At 39.0% G+C, this 27,585-nt stretch overlaps 2 protein-coding genes across 3 annotated transcripts; both read left to right on the forward strand.

Annotated features, from left to right (window-relative positions):
- The first annotated feature begins 1,166 nt into the window (after window positions 1–1,166).
- Window positions 1,167–5,232, forward strand: apom (apolipoprotein M). 2 transcript variants are annotated; one of them, XM_060898156.1, is made up of 7 exons: window positions 1,167–1,351; window positions 1,848–1,987; window positions 2,458–2,534; window positions 2,664–2,771; window positions 4,577–4,678; window positions 4,873–4,905; window positions 5,144–5,228. In XM_060898156.1, the coding sequence occupies exons 1-6, from the start codon at window positions 1,247–1,249 to the stop codon at window positions 4,899–4,901; spliced, it is 561 nt and encodes a 186-aa protein (XP_060754139.1). In that variant the 5' UTR covers window positions 1,167–1,246; the 3' UTR covers window positions 4,902–4,905; window positions 5,144–5,228. The 2 variants fall into 2 exon arrangements, with proteins under 2 accessions (XP_060754139.1, XP_060754138.1); XM_060898155.1 differs by lacking the exon at window positions 1,167–1,351 and having other exon boundaries at window positions 1,621–1,987; window positions 4,873–4,930; window positions 5,144–5,232.
- A 9,936-nt stretch (window positions 5,233–15,168) lies between these two features.
- lta (lymphotoxin alpha (TNF superfamily, member 1)) lies at window positions 15,169–22,545 on the forward strand. Its single transcript, XM_060897978.1, has 5 exons — window positions 15,169–15,273; window positions 15,389–15,422; window positions 15,613–15,645; window positions 16,183–16,224; window positions 21,879–22,545. Exons 1-5 carry the CDS (start codon window positions 15,169–15,171, stop codon window positions 22,262–22,264), a joined length of 600 nt encoding a protein of 199 aa, XP_060753961.1. The 3' UTR covers window positions 22,265–22,545.
- Window positions 22,546–27,585: the final 5,040 nt, after the last annotated feature.

The following is a 27,585-nucleotide window of genomic DNA, read 5'->3' on the forward strand; positions in this document are numbered from 1 at the left end:
TCTCACCTATGGTCACGAGCTATGGGTAGTGACCGAAAGAATGAGATTGTGGATACAAGTGATAGAAATGAGTTTTCTCTGCAGGGTGGCTGGGCTCTCTCTTAGAGACAGGGTGAGAAGCTTGGTCAGTCGGGAGCAACTCTGAGTAGAACCGCTGCTCCTCCACATCGAAAGGAGTCAGTTGAGGTGGTTTGGGCACCTTGTTAGGATGCCCCCTGGACACCTCCCAAGGGAGGTTTTCTGGGCATGCCCCACCGGGAGGAGACCCCGGGGCAGACCCAGGACACGCTGGAGAGATTACATCTCTCGGCTGGCCTGGGAACGCCTCAGTATTCCCCCAGAAGAGCTGGTGGAGGTGGCTAGGGAGAGGGAAGTCTGGGCTGGTCTGCTTAGGCTACTACCCCCTCGATCCGGATAAGTGGTAGATTATGTATGTATGTATGTACAGTACATTTCTTATATAGATACACGATGTACAGTACATTTCTTATATAGATATACAATGTACAGTACATTTGTATGTATGTTTAAATAAGGACAGTATGTATGTATGTACATACAATGTACAGTACATTTATTATATAGATACATAATGTACAGTACATTGCTTATATAGATATACAATGTACAGTACATTTGTATGTATGTATAAATAAGGACTATCTATGTATGTACGTACAATGTACAGTATATTTCTTATATAGATATACAATGTACAGTACATTTCTTATATAGATATACAATGTACAGTACATATGTATGTATAAATAAGGACTGTATGTATGTACATACGTACAATGTACAGTACATTTCTTATATAGATATACAATGTACAGTACATTTCTTATATAGATAAACTCATATCACTTTATATATTATTTAGTTCCTATAGTATATTAAAAATGATTGTGTACACTTGACCAAAGACACATTAGCAATTATTTACAAGCTTAACTCCTTAAACTCCCAGGACTTTCCTCACTCTTATAGATAGTAATAGTCCTATAAGTTTTACAGTTATTGCTGAATAAGAAGTTGTATTAATCATTATTCATGAATGTAAGTCTTGGCTTGTGGAAAGATCCTGAGAATTTAAAGGGTTAAATGGTTGCAGGCATTGTCCCTCAAGGTGAATGGACTCTCAGACCTATTTAAGGTCATGCTGATCTCGGACACTGTGTCAGTCAGCAGTAAGGGATCAGTGGACCTGTCTTGGTTGTGCATGAATGCTCTCTGAGCTGAAGATATGGTTTTTTGGACAGTATTAAGTTTAATTTATGCAGTGGTGCAAGTTCTAGTGCCATGCCTGCCTCCCGTTCCTTTGTCCAGTGAAGTCCTATCTACCGACCGGGTAAGAAACGGGGTGTCTTGACCCAAGATTGAATCAGATTATATTCAAATATCTTGATGGTTTTGAGAGATAATGGTACACACCATGTGGGTGGCGAAGGGGAAAGTCCACTTGTATTGCTTGACATTATAAACCTCAACTATAACATTAAAAGATGCCTTTCACTTTTAATATCACAATTAGCATTAGCTGTAGATCTTTTATCTTGTATTTATTCTTCATAACAGCTGTGTGATATTTCCCATTAAAGTCAGGCCATACTGTATTTCTCTATACACACTTTATTCTCTTTTTTAATATATTTTTCTCACTTCTATGTGGACAGGTTGAGCCAATAAGGTTAAAAGACTTGCTCAAGAGGCCCAGCTTGGTGGTGCTGGGGCTCAAATCTCTGGCCCTCCAATCAGTAGCCCTGAACCTTGACCCATTGAGCCAACACTGTCCTTATTTATACATACATACCATGTTGATGGGTTTTATCTTCTTTCCAATACAGTATTTAGGAAAGTGGTATTATGTTGGAGTGGCTTCATGGGATGATGAGGATATTGAAAGCTATAAGTCAGTGGATAATTCAGTTGTTGAACTGAAGAAAAGTGGAAACAACACTCTGATTATGGCTGCAGCATTGCATCAGTGAGTAAGCCGCTTTTAACAATGATCAGTAGCATAAGTAACTACCATTAGGGTCCTTCCCAAATAATTATCTTTTGTATAAAGTTTATATCGTATGTGCCCTGAAGCACAAATCTGCCTTATTTCTTAAGAAGTGTTTGGCAAGAAGAGGTGGTTCGTTGTTTAATATTCCGAGCTAGTGACCAAAAGGTCATGAGGTCAAATGCCAGCACTATCATTTGGGACACACCATTAACCCTCAGTTATCCTGTGTTTGAATTATAATCCATTTTGGGATAAAACATAAAGCATTGCCCAAATAAATACATGTATTGTATACATTTCACAGACATGATTGACTGTTCTCTGTGGTATAAGACTTGAAACGAACACCCAAATGCCATTATTTTAGAAATGTAACTTCTTCATCGTATAATGAGCAAACGATCAGCTACAACAGGCTGGCATTGAATGAAACTGTGTTATTGCAGGGAAGATAAGTGTCTCAACACGGCCTGGACTTACAATATTGATCCAGATATCGATCCATTCTTGACAGAGGGTCCGGGTGAGGTTTTAAATACTTTTACAGTATATCAAGCAAAATCAGTGAGCGATCTTAGCATTTGTATTTGTGTCCTTGAGTTTCATTGCTTGAAACTATGTTCTTACTGTTGTTCTATTTGTTCACTTACAGCAGAAAATCTTGGCGTGTTCTTGGATGGAGATTGGATACAATGCCCCTCCTGCCTGATTGTTGCCAAGTTTCATACTGAAAGCAACTTTTTCAGAGTCATGTTATTTGGTCAGTCAGTTTTAACTGGTTCAGTTTGAAGTTACACAAACATTCTGGTACAGTGCCTTGCAAAAGTATTCATACCCTTTGAACTTTTTCACATTTTTCCACCTTACAACCACGAACTTAAAAGTTTTTTACTGAGATTTTATGTGATAGACCAACACAGAGTAGCACATAATTGTGAAGTGAAACGAAAATGATAAATGGTCTTCAAAATTTTAAACAAATAAAAATCTGAAAAATGTGATGTGCATTAGTATTCAACCCCCCTGCGTCAATACTTTGTAGAGCCACCTTTTGCTGCAATTACAGCTGCAAGTCTTTTGTGGTATGTCTCTACCAGCTTTGCACATCTAGACACTGAAACTTTTGCCCATTCTTCTTTGCAAAATAGCTCAAGTTCAGCCAGATTGGATGAAGAGCGTCTGTGAACAGCAATTTTCAAGTCTTGCCACAGATGCTCAATGGGATTTAGGTCTGGATTTTGACTGGGCCATTCTAACACATGAATATTCTTTGATCTAAACCATTCTATTGTAGCTCTGGCTGTATGTTTAGGGTCATTGTCTTGCTGGAAGGTGAATCTCCTTCCCAATCTCAAGTCTTTTGCAGCCTCCAACAGGTTTTCTTCCAGGATTGCCCTGTATTTAGCTCCATCCATCTTCCCATCAACTCTGACCAGCTTCCCTGTCCCTGCTGAAGAAAAGCATCCCCATAGCATGATGTTGCCACCACCATGTTTCACAGTGGGGATGGTGTGTGCAGGGTGATGAGCAGTGTTAGTTTTCCGTCACACATACCGCTTTGCATTTAGGCCAAAAAGTTCAACTTTGGTCTCATCTGACCAAAGCACCTTCTTCCACATGTTTGCTGTGTCCCCTACATGGCTTCTTATGCCTGTCTTTCAACAATGGCTTTCTTCTTGCCACTCTTCCAAAAAGGCCAGATTTGTGGAGTGTACGACTTATAGTTGTCCTGTGCACAGATTCTCCCACCTGAGCTGTGGATTTCTGCGGCTCCTCCAGTGATCATGGGCCTCTTGGCTGCTTCTCTGACCAGTGCTCTCCTTGCTCGCTCTGTCAGTTTAGGTGGACGGCCATGTCTTGGTAGGTTTGCAGTTGTGCCATACTTTTTCCATTTTTGAATGATGGATTGAACAGTGCTTCTTGAGATGTTCAGAGCTTGGGATATTTTTTTATAACCTAACCCTGCTTTAAACTTCTCCAGAACTTTATCCCTGACCTGTCTGGTGAGTTCTTTGGTCTTCATGATGCTGTTTGTTCTTCAGTGTTCTCTAACAAACCACTGAGGCCTTCACAGAACAAGTGTATTTATGCTGAGAGTAAATTACACACAGTAGGACTCTAATTAGATGACTTCTGAAGGCAATTGATTGCACTGGATTGTATTTAGAGGTATCAGAGGACAGGGGGCTGAATACTAATGCACACCACATTTTTCAGATTTTTATTTGTTTAAAATTTTGAAAACCATTTATAATTTTCGTTTCACTTCACAATTATGTGCTCCTCTGTGTTAGTCTATCACATAAAATCTCAATAAAAAACTTTTAAGTTCGTGGTTGTAAGGTGGAAAAATGTGAAAAAGTTCAAGGGGTATGAATACTTTTGCAAAGCACTGTACTTCAGATGTTTTAGCTGTTGGATATGAATCAAAATAATACTCTAGTTTGGCATTTTGAAGCTGGTGATACATATTGTATCCATAATGATTGGGAAATTTGTATGTTTATAAGCAAATTATTGTATCGAATTTTGCACACATGCATTAAAACACTCTTGTCTTTACAGCACGATCCGAGAACTTATCAGACAGCTTGGTGAAAAACTTTCAGTCAAAACTGGGATGCTTTTATGTTATTGATAAGTTTATAATATCTCCACGGACAAAAGGTGTGTGGAAAAATTCCTTTTATTATAATTGTTATTGTTTCTTTCAAAGTTCCATTTGTGATTCTAATGTAAATAAGTACAGATTACAAAGAATAGAGAAATGCACCTATTTGGAAAAATGCCAGTACAAATGCCATCCCTACATGTTCAGTGGGCATTCCCATACCTGTCTCAAAATCTGTCTCATGTTTCAGAGTTCTGTAAACTGGAAGGAACTGCCTGAGCAGGTGATGAGATGATCTGAGAGCAGCTGTATGTGTTCTGTTCCTGTCTGAAAATTAATTTATTCAGCTTTGTTTTCAGTAATGTAGTAGCTATTCATATGGATATCCTTACCTGATTGCATTCTTCTACTGAATAATAATAACTTGTAATATCATTTCAGAATAATTATTAATACTGACATACAGAGTATCATTTATTTATTTATTTATTTATTTATTTATTTTAATATGTATTCCTCAGTGCTGACAACTCATACTTTACTCGCCTACGATGAAGAGACTTCACCATGTACAAGATGAAGATCCCCTACAGGAGAACCTGAGCTGTGTGCACTTAATTAGTTGGAGCATTTAGAGCTGTCAGATATATCTGCCTTTCGACATCAGTCAAATAAAGTCTATGATTTTTTGGTGACTTTGTAGTGATAAAGCATGGAGGTTCTTTTTTTCACCCCCAGACCTTCTTTAAGATGTATCATTTATGTAAATTGGCTTGCAAGCTACAAACCCACACTTTCCAGGTTCAGCATTTTACCTTATTTGATTTTCCACATTCAACTTATCAGTTAATTATAAATATACTTTCATGGGATGAATAGATGAACAATATGAGAAGTTGTGGCCTTCAAGGACACGTGTTTTAGACTTTTAAATAAATAGTATGCACTCACTGGCCACTTTATTAGGAACACCCATCCACCTGCTGTTTTAGGCAGTTCTTTAATCAGCCAATCCTTTGACAGCAGCACAATCATATATAAAGTTGTGCAGATACAAATCAAGAGCTTCAGTTCATGTTCACCTCAAACATCAGAATGGGAAAAACTGTGATCTCAAAGTATGACTTTCACTGGTTGGTGCCAGATGGACTGGTTTGAGTATTTCAGAAACTGCTGATCACCTGGGGTTTTCACACAAACTAGTCTCTAGAGTTTACACAGAATGGTGCAAAAGACAAAAAAGTATTGAACGAACGTCAGTTCTGTAGGTGGAAACAAACACCTTGTTGACAAGAGACGTCAGAGGAAAATGGCCAGAATGGTTCGAGCTGCCAGGAAGGATATAGTAACTCATATCACTCTTTACAGCCATGGTAAGCAGAAAAGCATCTCAGCATGCAACAGCAGAAGAACACATTGGGTTCCACTCCTGCAAGAATCTTAGATCAAGAACAAGTTCCTATTAAAGTGGCCGGTGAGTGTATGTATACAATAAAATCATATTCTGGTAATGCTCACTTATATTTGGATCAACTGAAAGTTTAGTAGCATTACATATGGCCAAAAGGTTTTCTACGTTACATTATATTACAGGCATTTAGCAGACACTCTTCTTGAGAGCGATGTACAACATACCCAGTGCAGCCTGGGGAGCAGTTGGGGGTTAGATGCCTTGTCAAGGGCACTTCAGCCATTCCTGTTGCCCCAGGGAATCAAACTGGTGACCTTTTGGTCCCAAAGATGCTTCTCTACACTGTAAAAAAAAAAAATTAGTCAAGCCAACTTAAAAATGTAACGCAACCTGCTGCCAAAGGATTTTGAGTAAACTCAACTCCGGGCCAAATAGTTGTGCTGACTTGCTCTTTTAAGTCGACACAGATGAGTATTTTATGTTGACCTTACTTTATTTAGCAAGTTCAGTGCATTCAAATTGTGATGTTGAAATAAATTGAAATAATAATGCCAATTAACTTAGAAGAGCAAGTTGGCACATCATGGTTCTAAGTTGAGTTTACTCAAAATCCTTTGGCAGCAGGTTGCGTTACATTTTTAAGTTGGCTTGACTTTTTTTTTTTTTACAATGATTTAGTGTGCATTACATTTTTTAGTTAACACAAACCTCTCAGGGCGGCACGGTGGTGTAATGGTTAGCGCTGTCACCTCACATCAAGAAGGTCCGGGTTCGAGCCCCGTGGCCGGCGAGGGCCTTAGTTTGCATGTTCTCCCCGTGTCCACGTGGGTTTCCTCCGGGTGCTCCGGTTTCCTCCATAGTCCAAAGACATGCAGGTTAGGTTAACTGGTGACTCTAAATTGACCGTAAATGTGAGTGTGAATGGTTGTCTGTGTCTATGTGTCAGCCCTGTGATGACCTGGCGACTTGTCCAGGGTGTACCCCGCCTTTCGCCCGTAGTCAGCTGGGATAGGCTCCAGCTTGCCTGCGACCCTGTAGAACAGGATAAAGCGGCTAGAGATAATGAGATGAGATGAGACAAACCTCTCAACACTTAAGTTCTACTTCACTTTGCCTATTATTACACAAATGGAAACAAATACCGACATACAAGGAGGGAATTCCCTGGGCTCTGTTGAGGAAAGCTTAGTCTATACTCCTATACAACGTCTCATGTCAGTTTCCACGGACTTTTCACTCCACCCGACTGGTGAAACTTTCGAACTTGTGAAGTGCGCATGCGCAGTGGCATTGGTTAAGGGGCGTCAATCAGCACTTGAATATAAGTTCACTTAACTTAATTTTCCAATTCCTATTGAACTTGTGGCGAAGGAAAGGCGTCTCACCTGTTTTTTTTAGTTACTTGAACAATTAAAAGGGAAATTTGTTCATTCAATTTAGAATCCTTTTTTCACTCAAAAATTTTGCAAGTTACATTTTTTTACAGTGTAACCATTATGCCATGGCTTCCCTGTGGTTGGTCTTAGGAGCCTCAGGAAGTACATTATGAACAGTGAAGACTGGGTGTGATATTAAATGGTTGGATAAAATCTCATATCTATCAGTATCTTGACAATGAAACTATTAGGGTTAAGCAACACATTATACCACAAGGTCTTTCTGATGGCAAAATAAGAATGATGGGGGGGGGACTATTGCCCACACTTAAAGGAGGATATGCAGCTGTATCCATCCATTATCTATATTGTTGGTTTGTCAGGGTTGGAGGGGAAGCTGGAGCCAATCCTAGCTGACTTCGAGTGAGAGGCAGGGTACACCCGGGTCAGGTCGCCAATCTATCACACAGCTAACACACGAATGAACCTGCTACATTCATGATTTATAAATTATGAAGGAAGTGTGTCTGGAATGATGTTCTGTGTTCTTATTGTGTTTGGCTGAATACCATCCATCCATCCATTATCTGTCGCCACTTATCCTATTCTACAGGGTCGCAGGCAAGCTGGAGCCTATCCTATCCCAGCTGACTATGGGCAAGAGGCAGGGTACACCCTGGACAAGTCACTAGATTATCACAGGGCCGACACATAGAGACAAACAACCATTCACATTCACACCTATGGTCAATTTGGAGCCCCCAGTTAACCTAACCTGCATGTCTTTGGACTGTGGGGGAAACCGGAGCACCCGGAGGAAACCCACGCAGACACGGGGAGAACATGCAAACTCCGCACAGAAAGGCCCTCGCCAGCCGCTGGGCTCGAACCCAGGAGCTTCTTGCTGTGACCACTACCCCACCGTGCCGCCCCGGCTGAATACCAAACAAGAAAAATAAAAAAGAAGTTGTAACTCATTCAATCATGCAAACAAACAAACAAAAACACTAAAATTACAGTTCTGCCATATGTCTTTCTCTGCAGTTTATACAGTGATTGAAAGTTGTATGCTTGGTCTGTCTAATTTTAGTTTCTCCATCAAGAGTAAATAATCCACCTCGTGGATGTTTATTATACCTGCTAAAGTAGTTTCCTTGTACTTTCTCAAATCATTGCTAATGACGTGTTACAGTCAGTCAAAATGATCAGCCCAGATGAAGATCTAATCTAGAGGGGGTTTCACTCTATGTGAAACCTGACACAGGCTGCAGGAATCTACAGTCTGGACTCGAAAGAAATCAGCTCCAGCCTTAAACTTTTGTTAACAGTCTGTATTGAAAAAAAAAAACCATACCAATTTAAAACAAAGCTAAAAGTGGCTTATCTTGTGATTCAGACTGTCGATATCACCCTGTCAAAACAGCTGTGTGTGACAAAAAGTAGGCCAAAGACATGATGGGGAAATTCAGCCAGCATTTCATGATTGTGTAGGTAACCACAAGAGGAATTTCACTCTACTTTCTCTGTGGATACAAATGTAAAAGCAACACTGTTTAAATTATCAGCGCTTTTATGTTTTTCATTCCCTCTCTTTCACTTTCTGTTTTCTCTCCCATACAAACGAAAACAGAAAGATATTTGTCTGTGTTCAAGGGCCAACATGGGGGGGAAAAACTTACAGCTCGGCAAAAAAAGTTTCCCACACAAACTTTCGACCCACATGCTGGTTTTTTTTTCCTTTTCAGCCTTTCTCTGAACTGTCTTCTTCCTCCTTCTTGATAACTGCTGATTGGTTGGTCTTTGAATGGCTTGACTACGATAATATGTCTTTGCTTGGGTTCAAGTGAGTGTTTGATTCATGATTTGGATAAAAACTAACTATTTAAAAAATAACTTTTTAAAATGTATATTTGCCAAATATAAACCTTACACTATAGTTACATGCTGATGAAACAGTTTTATAGTTTACAACTGGAAGTCACGCAGACTTAACTGGACACCAAGAAGTACTTCTGCATTTAATTTCAAGTGCAGAAATATGACTGATTTGTTGTTTGACTACTGTGGTAACTTTGTGAGTTGCATGATTCAGGGAGAGCACCCTTCTGTGTGTTGTGTGTTTGTCTTGTGGGTGGGGTATGTTGTTATGTGGGTGTGTCTGTGTCTTTGCAGGAAAGTACAAGTGCCGTACCCGGGGTTGTCCCATGTATTGGACAACTGTGGTACTTGGAGAAAAAAAAGCAACAACAAAACACTGATATTAGGACTAACATTCGACTGGAATGTGGAAGTTTGTTGGCTTCTTTTCAGCTGTCAGTCCAGCAAACAACATACTAGTTTTTTAAAGCTACAAGAAAAAAGATGTCCGTCAATCAATGGCCTTTGTGGGATTTTTTTTTTATTTGTTTGTTGTTGGGTTTTTTTTGTCAGATAAAAAACAAGTTGCATACATATTGGAGAAAAATTATATCACAGTTAGAAAAGGAGATGCTTTTCATGTTGTTGATTTCATTATTAATATCTTAACATACATAACCTGACCTTTTTTTGTTGTTGTTGTTATTATTAAAGGAGATACGCAGAACCATGGCCTCATTTTTTGTTTATAAATGCCTTGAGACCTCAAGAATGGCACAGGAATAGTTTTAAACATTAACAATAAACTAATATAGTAAGTTTTATGATTAAAGTGATTCATATAGGTAGCGGTCTGAGTGAATGACCTTGATGTCCGTAACGTCACAGCAGGAAGGCTATCAGTCTTATCGCCATTTCCGTTATACTAAAACACACAGCTGACTGCAACTCCAATCCTCCATTTAGAGCTAATTTATCGCCGTGCCACGTAGATGTGTTGCTGGCCGGTGCAGCAACATGACAGAAGGTGGATTTACGTTGCATTCATGGCCCAAGAATGTTCAAACTGCAAAGATTTGGACGTGTTTTGCAAGAAGTTCACGGGCACATTGGGCGCCTACGAAGTGGTCTCTCCTCTGCTCTGCACATTTTACTGAAGACTCGTACGAGACCTCTGATCTGTTGAGGAGCATTGGCTATAAGCCCATATTGAAAGAAGGTGCAGTACCAACAATTAAAGGAAAAGAAAACTACAAGAAAAGGAAAGCATTTATTTTATTTTTTTAAAAAGGAAAGTAAGTTCAGTTGCACCAATTCTCCCGGCGTGTGAGCCGAGGGTTGTTGCTAAAACCCGGGACGGAACGGGACATATTATCTCTCGGGCAGTGACCTACCTGCGGTTGTTGCTAAAACTGGTGACGTCCCGTGCTGGGTTTTAGTAATTGCCTGAGCCAAGCAGTAATGACGGAGTACTCAGTATGGAGAAAATGGAGAACAAGTGGAGCAGCGGTCTGATTTCTCCGCTGGATATTGCTGCCATCTCGCCCTTACGTGGAAGAAGTGAATGAATGGAGAACTGAACGAACAACTAAAAGTCAGATTGTTTCAAAACAATCGGCCACAAGATCGGCCTTCAAGAAGCGAGAACGCAGATGGGTAAGCTCCGACTCTCATTTGGATACAAAACAACAAAACCATCAACACTCGTCATTAAATACATGTAACTTGTATTGTGTGTTTAAGTTACTGGTATAAGATTATTTAATTTGCTTCAGAATGTGATTGTCTCAGTTCATCTGATTATTTAATTAGCCTTTTACATTTTATCAGTGAAAATGCATGCATGTACTGTACATGTAAGCTATAACACCTATCCTGTTTTAATGAGAGTCAACCCACAATCAATGAAGTCAAATCAGTCTTAGTAGAGCAAGTCGGTAACGGTATTTCTTACTTTCACCATAAATTTTTATTTATACGACTTTGGTCTATAAATACCGGTTCCTTAAAATACCTTAAATACCTTAAAACCGGTTCCTGCTGTGACGTCACGCACTCAGGGCTGGCTGGCTCAGCGGGGCAGCTCGAATGCCAACTTTGCAGTTGATTTTAACCCTCAAAAATTATATATTTTTATTTCCATTTATGCAGCACACAAGAGTAAAGGATGGAGACACTATCCACTCAGAAATTTATTGAAAAATAAAGGTTTAAATGAAGGAAAAATCTGTGAAAACTAAAAGCTTTGTCATGTATACTTCATGTTGCCCTCGTGGTATGCAAACATTCATCCATTATCTGTAGCCGCTTATCCTGTGCAGGGTTGCAGGCAAGCTGGAGCCTATCCCAGCTGACTAGACTATGGGCGAGAGGCGGCGTACACCCTGGACAAGTCGCCAGATCATCACAGGGCTGACACAGAGACAAACAACCATTCACACCTACAGTCAATTTAGAGCCACCAATTAGCCTAACCTGCATGTCTTTGGACTGTGGGGGAAACCAGAGCACCCGGAGGAAACCCACACAGACACGGGGAGAACATGCAAACTCCACACAGAAAGGCCCTTGTCGAACTGGGCTCGAACCCAAGACCTTCTTGCTGTGAGGTGACAGTGCTAACCACTACACCACCATGCCATCTGGTATGCAAAAATTCACACTTTATACTCAACCATGTTTATGTTTCATAAATGTCTTAAACATTAACCCCAATATTCACAACATGTATAAATGTATTGCAAAATATATAAACCTTGATGTTTCATCATATTATGTTTTTCCCACCTCCTGAGAAATTCAATAGTTCGCATTCACTAGGCACTTTTTCCTGATCAGAGTCGTGGTGGATCCGGAGCCTATCCCAGGAACACTAGGTGTGAGGCAGGATTACATAGGGTGCCAGTCCATCATAGGTCACCATGCAGCCAAACATTCATTCACACCTTGGGGCAATTTAGTGCAGCCACACCTACTGGCATGCTTTTGGTAGGTTAATGGAAACTGGTGAACCCTGGAGGACATCCATATGGACACAGGGAGAACATGCAGTGAAACTCCCCGTGTCTGCATGAGTTTCCTCCGGGTGCTCCGATTTCCCCCACAGTCCAAAGACATGCAGGTTAGGTTAACTGGTGACTCTAAATTGACCGTAGGTGTGAATGTGAGTGTGAATGGTTGTCTGTGTCTGTCAGCCCTGTGATGACCTGGCGACTTGTCCAGGGTGTACCCCGCCTTTCGCCCGTAGTCAGCTGGGATAGGCTCCAGCTTGCCTGCGACCCTGTAGAACAGGATAAAGCGGCTACAGATAATGAGATGAGATGAGATGCATTGAGGTCATCATGTGGCTTAATAACTCGGGGGAAATACTAATTCTGAGATGTGCTTTTTCTCACACTAGAAGAAAAAAAGATAGCCATGCCGCTTGAGTTTCCTTTCCAACCACAGAAAGAGTGAGTGAGTGAATCTCTGTACGAAGACCGACCAAAGGAGGGGAAATCCTGTGGGCAGGATTTATATGACTGGAACAAACACATATTGGTTCATTGGTCTTTACACTACATGAGGTGAGTACAGTCTTATCTCTTATCTGATTCATGTTAGTGTTCATACCAAATTATTCAGCAATTTAAATTTAAGAGGTACTATTAGCATTTTCTTGCTTATCATGGGTCAGGCTTATTAATCAGTGTAATTAGTGACAGAAATGTCAATAAATTCACCTTCCAGATATGTTTATGATTCTTTAGCCTGATTATGTGGTAGCATGCAGAGATATAGATAAATGGCCTAAAAAAATTATCATATGCAAAGTAATTTAAGGCTTGTGGCATTAATTAAGTAGAGTTCATTCATTCATTAAATATGATGAAAAAATAGAGAACTTAAAAGTGATGTAATACAGATGTGCAAACTGATAGGTATAATACTGAGTCAGTGAATTGAATTACAGATTACAGTGAATTACAGTGTTGTAGTTATTGTAAAAGGTTCAAAACAGTTACACAAAGTTATCTTGAATGGGGTGCCAGTCCTCAAAGTTTCTGAACTTGGTGCGTTGTGAATCACCACGGAAAAGGAGATAACTGTGCGGAGAGGGTCTAATATCCCCTGATGCTCAGAAGTGGGTGTTCATATATTTAAATGTGGCTAGGTTTATAGCTTGAGGCCTACATGTGGAATATGTTTATCTGAATGAAATCTAATGTACGTTGGTTTCAACTGCACGCTAATCAGTTTAGTGCAAAACTTGACACTACGCACTAACGTAGATCTGTGCTCCTCCACACAAATACTCTTTTATATATATATATATATATATATATATATATACACACACATGGTATATATATTACACACACACACACACACACACACACACACACACACACACATAGTGTCCCAAAAGTTCCCATACATAGGGGAAATGAACAAAAAATTTTTATTGAGAAAAACATCCTCTACATGATGTTTCTTTTTCATAATGAACTTAACCCATCTGGTGTGATGCATGTCATTGCACTTTCAATGCATTCCTTGCAATTATCTTTCGGTGTGCTGTATCTTTTCCTGGTACACACTGATTTCAATACATTCTGCTTTTGCTAAAGGCATTCATAAAGGCTATCATACACTACCGTTCAAAAGTTTGGGGTCACTTTGAAATGTCCTTATTTTTGAAAGAAAAGCACTGTTCTTTTCAATGAAGATCATTTTAAACTAATCAGAAATCCACTCTATACATTGCTAATGTGGTAAATTACTATTCTAGCTAAATTCTACTAAATGTCTGGTTTTTGGTGCAATATCTCCATAGGTGTATAGAGGCCCATTTCCAGCAACTCTCACTCCAGTGTTCTAATGGTACAATGTGTTTGCTCATTGCCTCAGAAGGCTAATGGATGATTAGAAAACCCTTGTACAATCATGTTAGCACAGCTGAAAACAGTTGAGCTCTTTAGAGAAGCTATAAAACTGACCTTCCTTTGAGCAGATTGAGTTTCTGGAGCATCACATTTGTGGGGTCGATTAAATGCTCAAAATGGCCAGAAAAATGTCTTGACTATATTTTCTATTCATTTTACAACTTATGGTGGTAAATAAAAGTGTGACTTTTCATGGAAAACACAAAATTGTCTGGATGACCCCAAACTTTTGAATGGTAGTGTGTGTGTATGTATATATATATGTGTGTGTGTGTGTGTGTGTGTGTATATATATATATATATATATATATATATATATATATATATATATATATATATATATATATATATGAGAGAGAGAGAGAGAGAGAGAGAGAGAGAAATAACTAGGTATGGCCAATACAATTTTGGAAGACATTTATATAAAAAGCCTTAATTTCCCCTATGTGTGAAGACTTTTGGGGCACCCTAGGATTCAAAAGTATTAGACCAAATCCACCATCATGCACCATGTCTGTTTCATATTTCCATGATCCTTCATGCAAAATAGCTGTTTATCATTAACTTGGATACAATACCCACATTGCAAAAGAAATCATACTTTGAAGAATTCCCTAAGAAGTAGAATTGTCCCGCACACCAAGTTGTTGTGCTGTGTAATTCACTGTAGGATGTTTCACTCACCTGTGGGTGAATTCTCTATGTGGGTTAAAGGGGAAAACACCTTGTATAGGTGAAAACCCAGTGTGTTTTGTCACATCACAGAACTGTTTTAATACCACTTGAAATAGCGCGCGCGCACACACACACACACCACACACACCACACACTACATAAGTGCTAAGCACACCACTGTCTGGCAGCCTCTTAATCTTCACATTTGCATCTAACTGAGAAGCTCCATGTCTTGTAGAGTTACTGTGGATTGTGTAGCTTCTCTTTTCACCAGTCTTTCTCTCTGATCCTTTCAGTAAGCGATGCACAACCAAAGCTACAGGTTCAACCTCTTGGTCAGCTGGTGTTTCCTGTTATCCATCTCCATCGTGATTATGGTTGCAGTAATTGCTACAGGGAGCAACCAGGTACATCTCAAATCAAAATATTTGTGTAGCAATAAGCTCAACTCAAGCAATATGATAAATGGACTATATTACTCAAAAATAACCACTGATTTATAAAATAATTATTCACATCCAGAACAGAGAAACAGTGGAAAAAGTTAATGATACAGGTATGCTTGATTATGCCTTTAATTATATTTTTATTTATTATGGCTTTTTAATTATAGCTGTAGGTTTATTTTAGTCTGTAGTTGGTCATTGTGTCTGAAATGATACGTGAAAGTGAATTTATTAATTTGTGTTCAGTAAAATCAGATTCATATGGGCTGTAAAAATAACAATTGAATATCTGTCTTTTAGGCCATGATGCATCTACTTTCGAATCCCTTAGAGGTGAGGAATGTAATGTTGTCACTATATTTGTGAAGCAAAACACTTGTGACTCGCAGTCATTTGTATGACGTAATCCACACTTGTTGGTTTTCACTCTTGTACTCAGATGCCTGTTAATACTTACAGTGATAAACACAAGGTCTTAAATAGACCACCACACACTTTATGAAGAGCTGCTTAGCAAACAGTTTTGAGGTTGGAAAACCTATCGTTAAGTAAAGGAAGGAATATGGCTTTATTTATTTTATGGAGACATTTGTATATTCCCCCCATTCCTCTTGTTATGCATGCCGCAAACACATCACATGCACCTTTAACTTTAGATAGTAATTGCAAATGGTTGTATACAATATGTATTGCATGATGATGACACAGTGTGGTGTCTTTGTTACAAACTCCCTATATTTTCTGTCCAGCTTGTGAAAGAGATTTACAAAATAATGGATCTGCAGTAAATGCATGTATGTAATAATATTAGTTTACGAAAGGCTCTGATTGCTAACTGAGTGTGAAAATTGCTTGTTTTTTTTTTTTCAGCTTCTAGGCCGAGCTCAGTAGATCACATCGATCTTGTGAGGGGTAAGCAAAGTGTTTAGTTCCCTTTCTCTGTCTCAATGAAACAAAACTCAGATAGGGACTTTCAGTTGACCAATGACTTCATTATTTTGTTCCTTTTCTCTCTTTTATTGAGGAAGTGTCACACACGCTTTTAATTATGGATGAACTAGTTGTAGGATGACTAAGCAAAGTTAACACATTTGGACATTAAATACAAGCTGTTTCTTAAATCCATCAGCTGTAGGCATTAATCACTGAGATATGTCAGTCCAAAAACAACTCAGCAATGTTTAAAAATATGCAGTTTACAGTATGCTTACGTAAGACTGAAAGCACTTGCGATTATGGAACTTCCTACTCACTGACTGACCACAAAGGTCTCTGGTGATTTTTTTTCATAGTAGCTGTAATCCCTGTTTTAGCTAGCGTTCAAGATTTGCAAGGGAGGTAAATAAATAAGCAAACATACAGATTAAACCAGAAGGAAAATTCAACACTGAAATCGTAGGTGCGTTGTGAATCACCACGGAAAAGGAGATAACTGTGGGGAGAGGGTCTAATATCCGCTGATGCTCGGAAGTGGGTGTTCATACGTTTAAATGTGGTTAGGTTTATAGCTTGGGGCCTACACATATGGAATATGTTTATCTGACTGAAATCTAATGTACGTTGGTTTCAACTGCACGCTGATCAGTTTTGTGCAAAACTCGATACTACGCACTAACGTAGATCTGTGCTCCTCCACACCGCAATGCATAATCTCTCCTACAAGTTGAACACAGACTATTCTTTCATTTCAGTATCTGTACACAGAAACCCACCAGGTGTTAGTGAGTTCTTTCTGTTCATATCATTTTGTATGAATTTCACTGTGCTCTAATGTACATGTGATGAATAAAGGTTTAAAATCCCTCCTCCCCCCCTCAGAAAAAAAATTTAAGTTAAGCCATGGCCTAATGGTTAGAGAAGCATCTTTGGGACCAAAAGGTTGCTGGTTCAATTCCCTGAAACAGCAGGAATTGCTGAAGTGCCCTTGAACGAGGTACCTAACCCCCAACTGCTCACATCTCCAGATGGGTTAAATGCAGAGAAAGAATTTCACTGTGCTCTTTATTCATCATTGTGCATGTGATGAATAAAGGCTTAAAATTCCCAAGTAAAAAAAAAAAAAGTAGATTACAACATTAAATAGCCTTAAGTGGCCTGGGAAACCCCTTCACATGGTCAAAATTTGACTTTTGTACTATATATACACATATACACATATATAGTTCTGAAACTGCAGGTTCTCCTGAACTGAAGCATGTTTCCATTTTGTACATATCTGAATCACAGCTTTATCATTTTAAAAGTGAAAAAGAAGAAAATTACATTTAAAGATCAAATTTCAATTCCACTGAAAGTTCCCTGAATATAATCTACAAATGGAAACAGATTGTTACTACCAAATTTGAAAGAATTCTAAGTTTACGATGGGAAAAGAGTTTTCACTTTATGTGCCTCATTCACATCAGTCTCTGAATTTTACTCAGCTGAGGTAAAATTCACTTGCTGCATTTAAATGCCATCAACGTCTCTATGCTCAACTGATCTCTGCTAACGTTAATATTGGTGGGAAAATAATCTCTGATTCATTCTGGCAGTTCTGTTCTTTTGACTAAATTTCTTGTTAGTAATTACTCCTTATAAGGTCATTTGACATTTCTGTTGTTGTCTCTTGTGATAATGACGGGATGGCGCAGGAACAACGGAGATCAGTTTACAGTCGGTAGTATTTGATTACAAAATGAATTGATTAGGCTTATGTCCTTTTTGCTATGACGTGTATCCTGTCCAGTAACCTGATCACAGCGTGACGTTCTGTGAGAAAAACATGCTTAGCTAGTAAGGTTTTAGACGTCTTTATTCAGACTGACTGAAAATATTTTTTTCCTGAACATGATCTTTGCAGGTCGACCCTAAGGCGAGTTTAGACAGTAGCTTGAATTAAAAACAGTTCTACGTTGTTTTGGTAAAATCTATGTTTATGATTTTATCAAAGTCAATATGTCAATGCATTATTGTATTATTGGCAGAATGTTGGTTAAAACCAGTTTTGGTCATTTTTTTTTTCTAGAACACACACACATTCTGATATCAGTTTCAAGCACAAAGCCTCTACTTTTCTTTGTTCACCAGGAAAGAGAAAGACGTGTTGAAAACCTGAAAGGCTTCCAAAACTTCATTAGATATTCTTCACACATACTTACAAGATAAAAACATACCAACAGACATAAAAAAAACTGGAAAAGAGAGTGTGTATGTCACTGGCGAACTGTTACTATTAGAGCTGGGACTTGGGCTCAGCCAAAACTTAGCCAGTCGCACCAAAAAAGCAACAGGGCAAAGAATTTTGCAAGAGATTAGCGGCAGGCTGCCAGGTCGCTCCGTTGTGTGTAGTTGTTGATGTTGATTTTAAAAGTAACTAAGTAAATTACATAGGGAAATGAATACTTAAGTCTGAGTGAAAAATACTGTGGTGAGCATGCAGCGTGGAAGAAGAGTCTGGAGACAGAAATCTTAGTTTCTCGGTTGTTAGCCTCTGCTACTTGCCCTCGATAGCACTGGCTTGACTGCTTAATTAGCATTCGCTAATACTACTGATGAATGCTACACTGGCTGGAAGGTGACTTCACTGCCCCGCCGACTCGTGGTTAAGCTTGCGTTGGCCTTCCAGAAGGCCGAAGGCGATAAATTTTTGGTCCCTCCCACTACAACTCAAAATCTGACTGGTTAATTCATCTGTCACTTCCTACATAAACATACACTGCCATGGCCTTCTGTCCCGGCAATGAAGTCCAAACCAATGAGTGAGCAGCTCTAAACTCGCTCATGTTTAAAGCTCATGTTTAAAGTAATTCAAATTCTGTAAAGCTGCTTTGCGACAATGTCTATTGTTAAAAGTGCTATAAAAATAAACTTGACTTGACTTAAACTCTTCTCTACCTAGAGACAACAAACAAAAAATCTCATTGGATAACTCTATTTTAATGTTTTCAGGACAGTAACCCTTTCAAGCAAATTTGATAGAAATGAGGCCAAATTAGAAGAGAATAATTATAATGAAATTATAACAGAAATTAAAGAATGAAAGAAATTAAATATAACATTTGAAATGCTGATATGTTTGGGCCTTTTCTGAACACCGAGAAGGTCCTGATGATTCCCCTCTGGTGTATGTATAATAATAATAATAATAATCATCATCTCATCATCTCTAGCCGCTGTATCCTGTTCTACAGGGTCGCAGACAAGCTGGAGCCTATCCCAGCTGACTACGAATGAAAGGCGGGGTACACCCTGGACAAGTCGCCAGGTCATCACAGGGCTGACACATAGACACAGACAACCATTCACACTCACATTCACACCTACGGTCAATTTAGAGTCACCAGTTAACCTAACCTGCATGTCTTTGGATTGTGGGGGAAACCGGAGCACCCGGAGGAAACCCACGCGGACACAGGGAGAACATGCAAACTCCACACAGAAAGACCCTCGCCGGCCACGGGGCTCGAACCCAGACCTTCTTGCTGTGAGGCGACAGCGCTAACCACTACACCACCGTGCCGCCCAATAATAATATTATTATTATTATTGCTGCATGGTGGTGTAGTGGTTAGCATGGTCGCCTCACAGCAAGAAGGTTCTGGGTTCAAACCCAGCAGCTGGTGAGGGCCTTTCTGTGTGGAGTTTGCATGTTCTCCCCGTGTCTGCGTGGGTTTCCTCTGGGTGCTCCGGTTTCCCCCACAATCCAAAGACATGCAGTTAGGTTGACGTGGGGTGGCCTTGGGCTGAGGTGCCCTTGAGCAAGGTACCTAACCCCTGACTGCTCCCTTGGCACTCTGGTGTGGCTGCCCACTGCTCTGGGTGTGTGCGTGTGTTCACTGCTTCAGATGGGTTAAATGCAGAGGATGAATTTCACTGTGCTTGAAGTGTGCATGTGACGAATAAATAAAGGTTTCTTCTTTTTAATAATATTGGCTGACTTTTTTTCATGGTATATCAGATATATTCCATTCAGCTACTCGTTTTCGACCCGTTCAATATCATGCTAGTTGAATGGAATATATCTGATATACTACTCAAAGCCAACCAATATTATTTAAATATTTCCCTCAGATCCGCGATGTATTTTGTATGAAAAATGCAAGTTTTTCAACACGGGAAGATAAATTTCATATCTTCAAGCCAATGTTTATTATACAGACACATTCACAAACAAAAAGTACCCAAATTTATCAAAACAATTCATCGATTTCCTCATGACTGACACATTCAGAAAATATGTTATTCAATGTCTTGGATGTAGTTTGTATGAAAAATACGAGTGGTGTATTTCCCAGTAAAACACTCATATACGGGCAGCACGGTGGTGTAGTGGTTAGCGCTGTCACCTCACAGCAAGAAGGTCCGGGTTCGAGCCCCGTGGCCGATGAGGGCCTTTCTGTGTGGAGTTTGCATGTTCTCCCCGTATCCACGTGGGTTTCCTCCGGGTGCTCCGGTTTCCCCCACAGTCCAAAGACATGCAGGTTAGGTTAACTGGTGACTCTAAATTGACCGTAGGTGTGAATGTGAGTGTGAATGGTTGTCTGTGTCTATGTGTCAGCCCTGTGATGACCTGGCGACTTGTCCAGGGTGTACCCCGCCTTTCACCCGTAGTCAGCTGGGATAGGCTCCAGCTTGCCTGCGACCCTGTAGAACAGGATAAAGCGGCTAGAGATAATGAGATTATATATATATATATATATTAGTGCTGTCAAGCGATTAAAATATTTAATCGCGATTAATGTCGCGACTGTCATAGTTAACTCGCGATTAATCGCAATTTAATCGCACATTTTTGTCACATGAAAAACCATTGTAATTCTTTTATCAGCATAAAAAAGTGAATGGGCTTGCTTTGTACCAATGGTTTTTTTTTTTTATTGCAGAGCATAACACTACGGAGCCGTAGAGGGTACATGGTGAATAAAAAAATAAAGCGTGGGAACGACTTATAAGGCGTGTGTACGAGATATTAATGCGCGTGCACGAGTTATAACCCGTGCGCACGCTTTGCGTTAAGGCATGCACTCGGGTAATTAAAAGTGAGGGGATGAGTTACTACGGCTCCGTATAACACGTCTTGTCACAGCCACTGCAAAGTCGGGCTGGAGCCGCCGATGGGAAAACGAAACCTAAGCCGAGCACCGTGGCTCTTCGTCCCGAGGCGTGGCAGCGCGAGCTGCCCGCGCTGGTTCTTTGGGGGGAGGGCAGAGGACTCTGGCTGTGCGGGGCGTGACATTACAGTCTAGCTGCTATCGTTTTTCTAAGCAAAGTCTCTGTTCTGTTCCAAGTTCCTGGCAGTTTCAAAAGCTTATGAAAAACCTACATCATGTCACAGAGCGTTAATCTCGCGATAAAAAAATTATCTCCGTTAAAATTGAGTCAAGTTAACGCGTTAATAACGCGACATTTTTGACAGCACTAATATATATATATATATATATATATATATATATATATATATATACACTACATGGACTTTTTCATAGTTTTAGCTTCCTGAAAGAATTAGTATAGAATAATTGGCATTTAATGAGTTCTCTTCTCATTTATTTATTGTGTGTTCATTGTTGTGATGCTTGGTTTAGCAGGAAACAGCAAGACATCATGGACGCTCAGCTCTTCATGTTTCTGCGATAACACCTCCCTGCTCCTGCAAAATGACTCGGTCCTAATTAAAACCGAAGGGCTTTACCACACCTATGCCCAGGTCACCTTCATAGACAGCGAACCAAGTAAAAGTACAACTGGGACAGTGACTTTGGTTGCAAACGATCACGTGAATGGCAAAACAGTCCGTAAACTGAGTGAGGCCGAGCATGCACGTGGCACTGTGTCTATGTCGCGGGTGATCCTTCTGAGAAAGGATGACCGTGTGAAACTGAACATCTCACCAGATTCTCTGATACTGTCAAGGGAGCCTTCAAAAACATACTGGGGTTTCTTCCTGCTTAAGAAGCAAGAGCACAAATAAATAGTTCCTAATCTCAGGTCTAATAATACTGAAACAGACAGAGCTTATGTCTGTGAGTCTCTAGCAGCACTGTCTGATCTAGTAAGGTTCGAGTAACCTCTTTATATCATGTGCTTTCTGTGTTTCATGCTAGCACGGTCAGAGTCATAATGAGAGGTCAAACAGGGTAAACTCTCACTGACCTCATTTATAAAATTGCTAGAGCCAGAGGTGACATTGGTGCAGGGGATGTATTTAATAATGAATAATCTCAGAGTGTGAAGATTGTAGATCTGTCCATAGCGTCTATCTGACATTAACTCGTGCAGTACTGTGCAAAAGTCTCCTTACTTTTATTTTTTTGGTACAAATTTTGTCACAGATTTTTATTTTATGACTTCTACATTATCCAGTCAGTACAAAAACATTTTTTTCCAGCACAAAATTAAATGTTACAGAAAAAAATGTTTGTATGTCAGTAAAGAAAACAGCATATTACATAAGAGACACTTTTCAGACAAAAAAAATTAATAATAATAATAATAATAATAAAATGAAGGCTGCTGCAAGAATAAGAAGCAAAGTGTCCAGAAGAACCATGGCTGCTTGTGGAAGACGCTCCGTAAAACCTACTGCTCATTTCCTTATGAAACTGCACTAATTGTACCCGAGTCTATTATTTCTTTTTTAAACAAAGGGTCATCACAAAGATATTGACTTTATTTCATGTATTAGTGTTTACTGCTCTTTATAGTATTTTTTTTTACTTTGAAACATTTAATTCCATTATTTTTGAAGGTTTCTTTTCTCTACAGTATTTCTTTATGTGCTTAAGACTTTTACACAGTACTGTATATGGCCAGTCCTTTAATCATCCAAATTGTAATTCCCAGGTCATCAAGACACATTATCTCTGTATTTTCTTGAGATAAGAAAAATTGTTTTGCTCATGATTTCAGCATTTTGAAATGTTGAGTGTTCTCAGCCCTTAGTGGTACTATAAAATCTACACTGAATGTCATTTTTAAGTTTACTTTGCTTTTATGAAATGACAAAATGCTTTGTTAGGAACTGTGTTATTATGTATTCTACAGATGTTTAAGTGTAAATGATGAATTGGTTATTTATGAGGCTTATTTAAATGAATAGAGATTCCTTTTATTTACTAGATTCAAGATTTTTATTTTTTATTTTTTAAATTTGTCACATGCTTAATTGTACAAGATTTACAACAGGAGTGAAATGATATTGCAACGACTCAGGCAACTGTGCAAATAGCAAACGTAAACTTGTAAATCGGTATGGAGGAAAAAGGGAGGAGATGAAAAATGAAAGAAATTACACTGTTTGAATATCAACATACTAAAGCACAACATTTCCTCCAACAGCTGTGGAGTACTGTGTTAGTCTGACATGTATGTAAGAGTGTGTTTTGTAATAAACTTGATCATATTTCTAATGACTTTCCATTTGGCAATAAAGCTCTTTTCGAAAATATGAAAGTATAAATACTTCTGTTTTTTATTATTAAACACCATTTTGATGATGGTTTCAACAAAATTCATATATAGTCATACCATTATCACTGCCAAACCAGGCTTAGGGTGAACCACATTTGGTTGGCTTGGCCAGAATTACAGCAGTAGGATGGCCAGTTCCTTTCTGTGCGCGCACACACACACACACCTATGGCCAATTTCAAGTAGCCAGTTAACCGAACTGCATATCTCTGGACTGTGTGGGAAACCAGAGCATCCGGAGGAAACCCACACACAGGAGAACATGCAATCTCCACACAGAAAGGCCCCCATCAGCCACTGGACTTGAACCCAGAACCTTCTTGCTGTGAGGCAACAGTGCTAACCACTACACCACTGTGCTGCCGCATAGTCATATACATGAAATTAATTCTGCTGTGATCTATAGTTATGCCTCTGCTTTTCTTCACCACACGGTGGTGCTACTAAATCACAAGCTACATCTTATCCTGTTTCTGTGCCCTAGTTATAACACAACTTGAATAAATGGCTGCTATATAAAACATTCCTCTTACACTAGACTGCTTTACAAACACAGGTGCATTCATACAAATAAGCTGAAATTAAAGTTTGTTTCCTATTTCAGCACATAATTAAACAATTGATAAAGTCTTATTAATGATCTTAAATTTCTACCAGATTATAACCATGAAAGATCATCAATAGTTGTTCTATAGGTAGATGATTGAGAATTTTGAATATTTTTCAATCAAAAACATAGAACACGTTTCTGTAGCTTTTGCTTCGACAGTTATCGTTAATAATAGTTCTAGCAGCACTTGTGCTGAATTGTTCTGAATTTGTGACAAGTATCTTGACTTAAGCATTTTGATGAGCAAACATACCCCATCATAAATCCCTCTTTGTGCTCTACATGCTCTGCTGTAGGTCTGAACATGTCGAAGCAGGAAGTCCAAATTTGGTACTTACATGAGATCAGAAAAGCATTTACAATTTCTAGCGTATAGCCCAGACAGCACTTCATTCCTTTAGTTCTCTATTTCCTGTCTTAACAGACATTTACACAACAAAATGCTTTTATCTTCCTAAATCTGGCCTCAAACCAGTCTCTGTTCTCATGATACTGTGTATACAAAAGATTTCCTGACCTTGGGACTGAGGGTGTATGGAATTTCTTCTTGATCTCACATTTTTCTTCAGTGTGTAGCGCAAACGTTGTCTCTCTGATGAAGATAGAGGGTGAGAAGAGGGTGGGCCAACAGTCTTAATCTGATGGTGACCTAACCGCTCATAACTGTAAGACTAGATATAGTAAAAGTGGTGTAAGAAAGACAAACGGTTGAGTTTGCCTACTTAAAATAAATTGTGTGGGATTATTATGTGTCATTAAGATGCTCAGTATAATGCTTCAGACCTTTCTTTGACATTTGTTTCTTTATTTGTTTGTGTTTGCCTTGTCATTTCCTGCAAGAAAGTGGTTTTAATGTGCATGTACACAGGAAACTGAACACCCCTGCCTGACTCTGCACATTACATTATGCACTGCACTGTCTTCTAAACTGCTATAGTGAGTATGAATCACTCTGTTGGGCTCTGCTGGAGTGCAGTTCTTTGCATGTTTCTTCAACCTTTAATTCTCCAACTAGTTATTTCATTACTGGTTGCGGTATTTAGAGAACCTTACCTATAAAAAGTCCCACATCGCATGCCAAACTTGTATTTATGACAATTTGAATACTTTGTATCCCTTAGAGCCATTAATTACTTTGCTGTCTTTATGTTATTACTGGGTAAACAATAAGAAGTTTTTAAACTGACCTGAAAATTTATTCATGTGCTACCATCCTTGGTTAGTTTCATGAATGTATGAGAGTTTTTTTCTTTGTTGTTTGTTTTTTGTAAAGGCTTTACCCCGTTCAAAACAAAAAACAAACAACAAAGAAAAAAACTCTCATATATACTAACCCTGATTAACCTGTATACCCTGTATGCCCCCACATTTTGTATGCTGCTGAATCTGTCCTTTTTTCAGTAGCTTTGTATAAACAATAACCGCTAAATGTAATGCAATGTTATGTAAGGTGATCACCTAGGCATTCTCATTGTGAAAAGTAAGTCACATGTACATGGACTGGCATTTAATGTTGTATTTGTTCCTTTCTATTTGTTTTTTGTCTGTTCATATTCTTTTTGGGGGAGTAAAGTCAGTTTAAAAATGCCGTTAAATGCATAGGCCTATAGGCCAAGTTTAATGACCTTGAGGTTATCAGAGGTCATATGTCGTTTTACAAATGAAAAATGAATTCAGCACCCAAACATTTAACAAACAAGGCCATTTGCTAACTTCATTAATAATTTTAGTACATTTCATTCCTTAGAAAGCTGAGAAACTGGGTTTAGCTGAGACGTTTACAGGCCCAAAGTTCAATGACCTCTAGAGGTCAACAGAGGTCAGATAGAGCTCGGCATATTGCAGATTTGAATTCGGCACACCCAAATTGACAAAATAAGACTGTTTGCCGACTTTGTCTCAAAAATGCCTTTAACTCCTTAAATAAGCACTTTTTTGAATTTTGGTACCAGTCTAATACTATTTACAGTACTATATAGCATTAGGAATTACAGATTATCTTCAAATGGTATCTCCAAAACCATATTGAATATGTGGCGAGTAAAATTAATCAACGACTTGGTCTACTTAGACGTATCAAGTATTTACTGCCTTTCAAATCACGCCTTCTTTTTTATAACAGTCTTGTTATGTCTTTATTTGAGTATGCAGATATAGTTTTGGGAAACAAACATAATGTAACTTTAATGGCTAGTTTACAAGTACTATAAAATAAGGCTGCTAAATTAATTCTAGATAGACCTCTTTATTCTTCTGCCAGGCATGCTCTTGCCACACTTAAGTGGATATCTCTGGAGAAAAGATGCTTCCAGAGAACATGTATACATACTCTGGATTCCTAAAATCTTTTCTGAAATGAGATCAAGGTTTTTTACGACAAAATTTCACATCCGTTTTTACCAATTTTTCAAGTATCAACAGAATCTTGAAGTTGTATATTCTGAAGCTCCCACGTCAATGGCTTATAGTACAAATAAGCTAACAGTAGCAGTGTATCCGATTTGCATTGAATATTTAAATGAAAATTCTGAACTTCAGAAAGGTGCAGTTGTGTTCATTAGTCAGGACAGAAAACATGACTATCAACAAGTAGAAGCTTTTGAAAAAAAGAATGTTCCAAATAATAAGACAGAAATGTCCAGGTAATATCATCAACTGGCAAAGATATAGTGATGGCTGCGCATCACAATTCCGCTCACGCAAGGTTAATGGCAAGTTGCTTTCCTGTAGAAAATAATTCAATCTTAATGAGGTTTCATATGAATACTTCGAGGCCAATGAAGGAAAAAACATCTCAGACAGTATTGGATCGATTGTTAAATGTGCGTTTCAGAGGGGCATAACAAAAGACAGTGAGGGAGTAAGAGGTGCTTCTGATATTGTTGAAATAATTCGCCGTGAGGTCAAAGAAACAACTGCTAAATTTTCTTTTTTATTGTAGAAGAGTTTGCATATTTTGACAGAGAGGACTTGACACCTGAGTATCCACTGTCAGGTATACTAAATATGCACAGTTTAAGGCTCAAGGAAGATGGAATACTCGCTAAAAGACTTTCGTGTACTGCATGTTCCCCTCAGGAACTTTGCCAGGAATGTAAGGAAGCACCCCCCTCTGTCAGTGTGCCAGATGAACAAGAAGAAGAGCCTGCTCCTCCAGCAGTCCATGATATGGAGGACACTGGAGGAAGTGACTTGTCCTCTGAATCAGATGA

The sequence above is a fragment of the Neoarius graeffei genome, chromosome 17, assembly GCF_027579695.1.
Source record: "Neoarius graeffei isolate fNeoGra1 chromosome 17, fNeoGra1.pri, whole genome shotgun sequence".
NCBI lineage: Eukaryota > Metazoa > Chordata > Actinopteri > Siluriformes > Ariidae > Neoarius > Neoarius graeffei.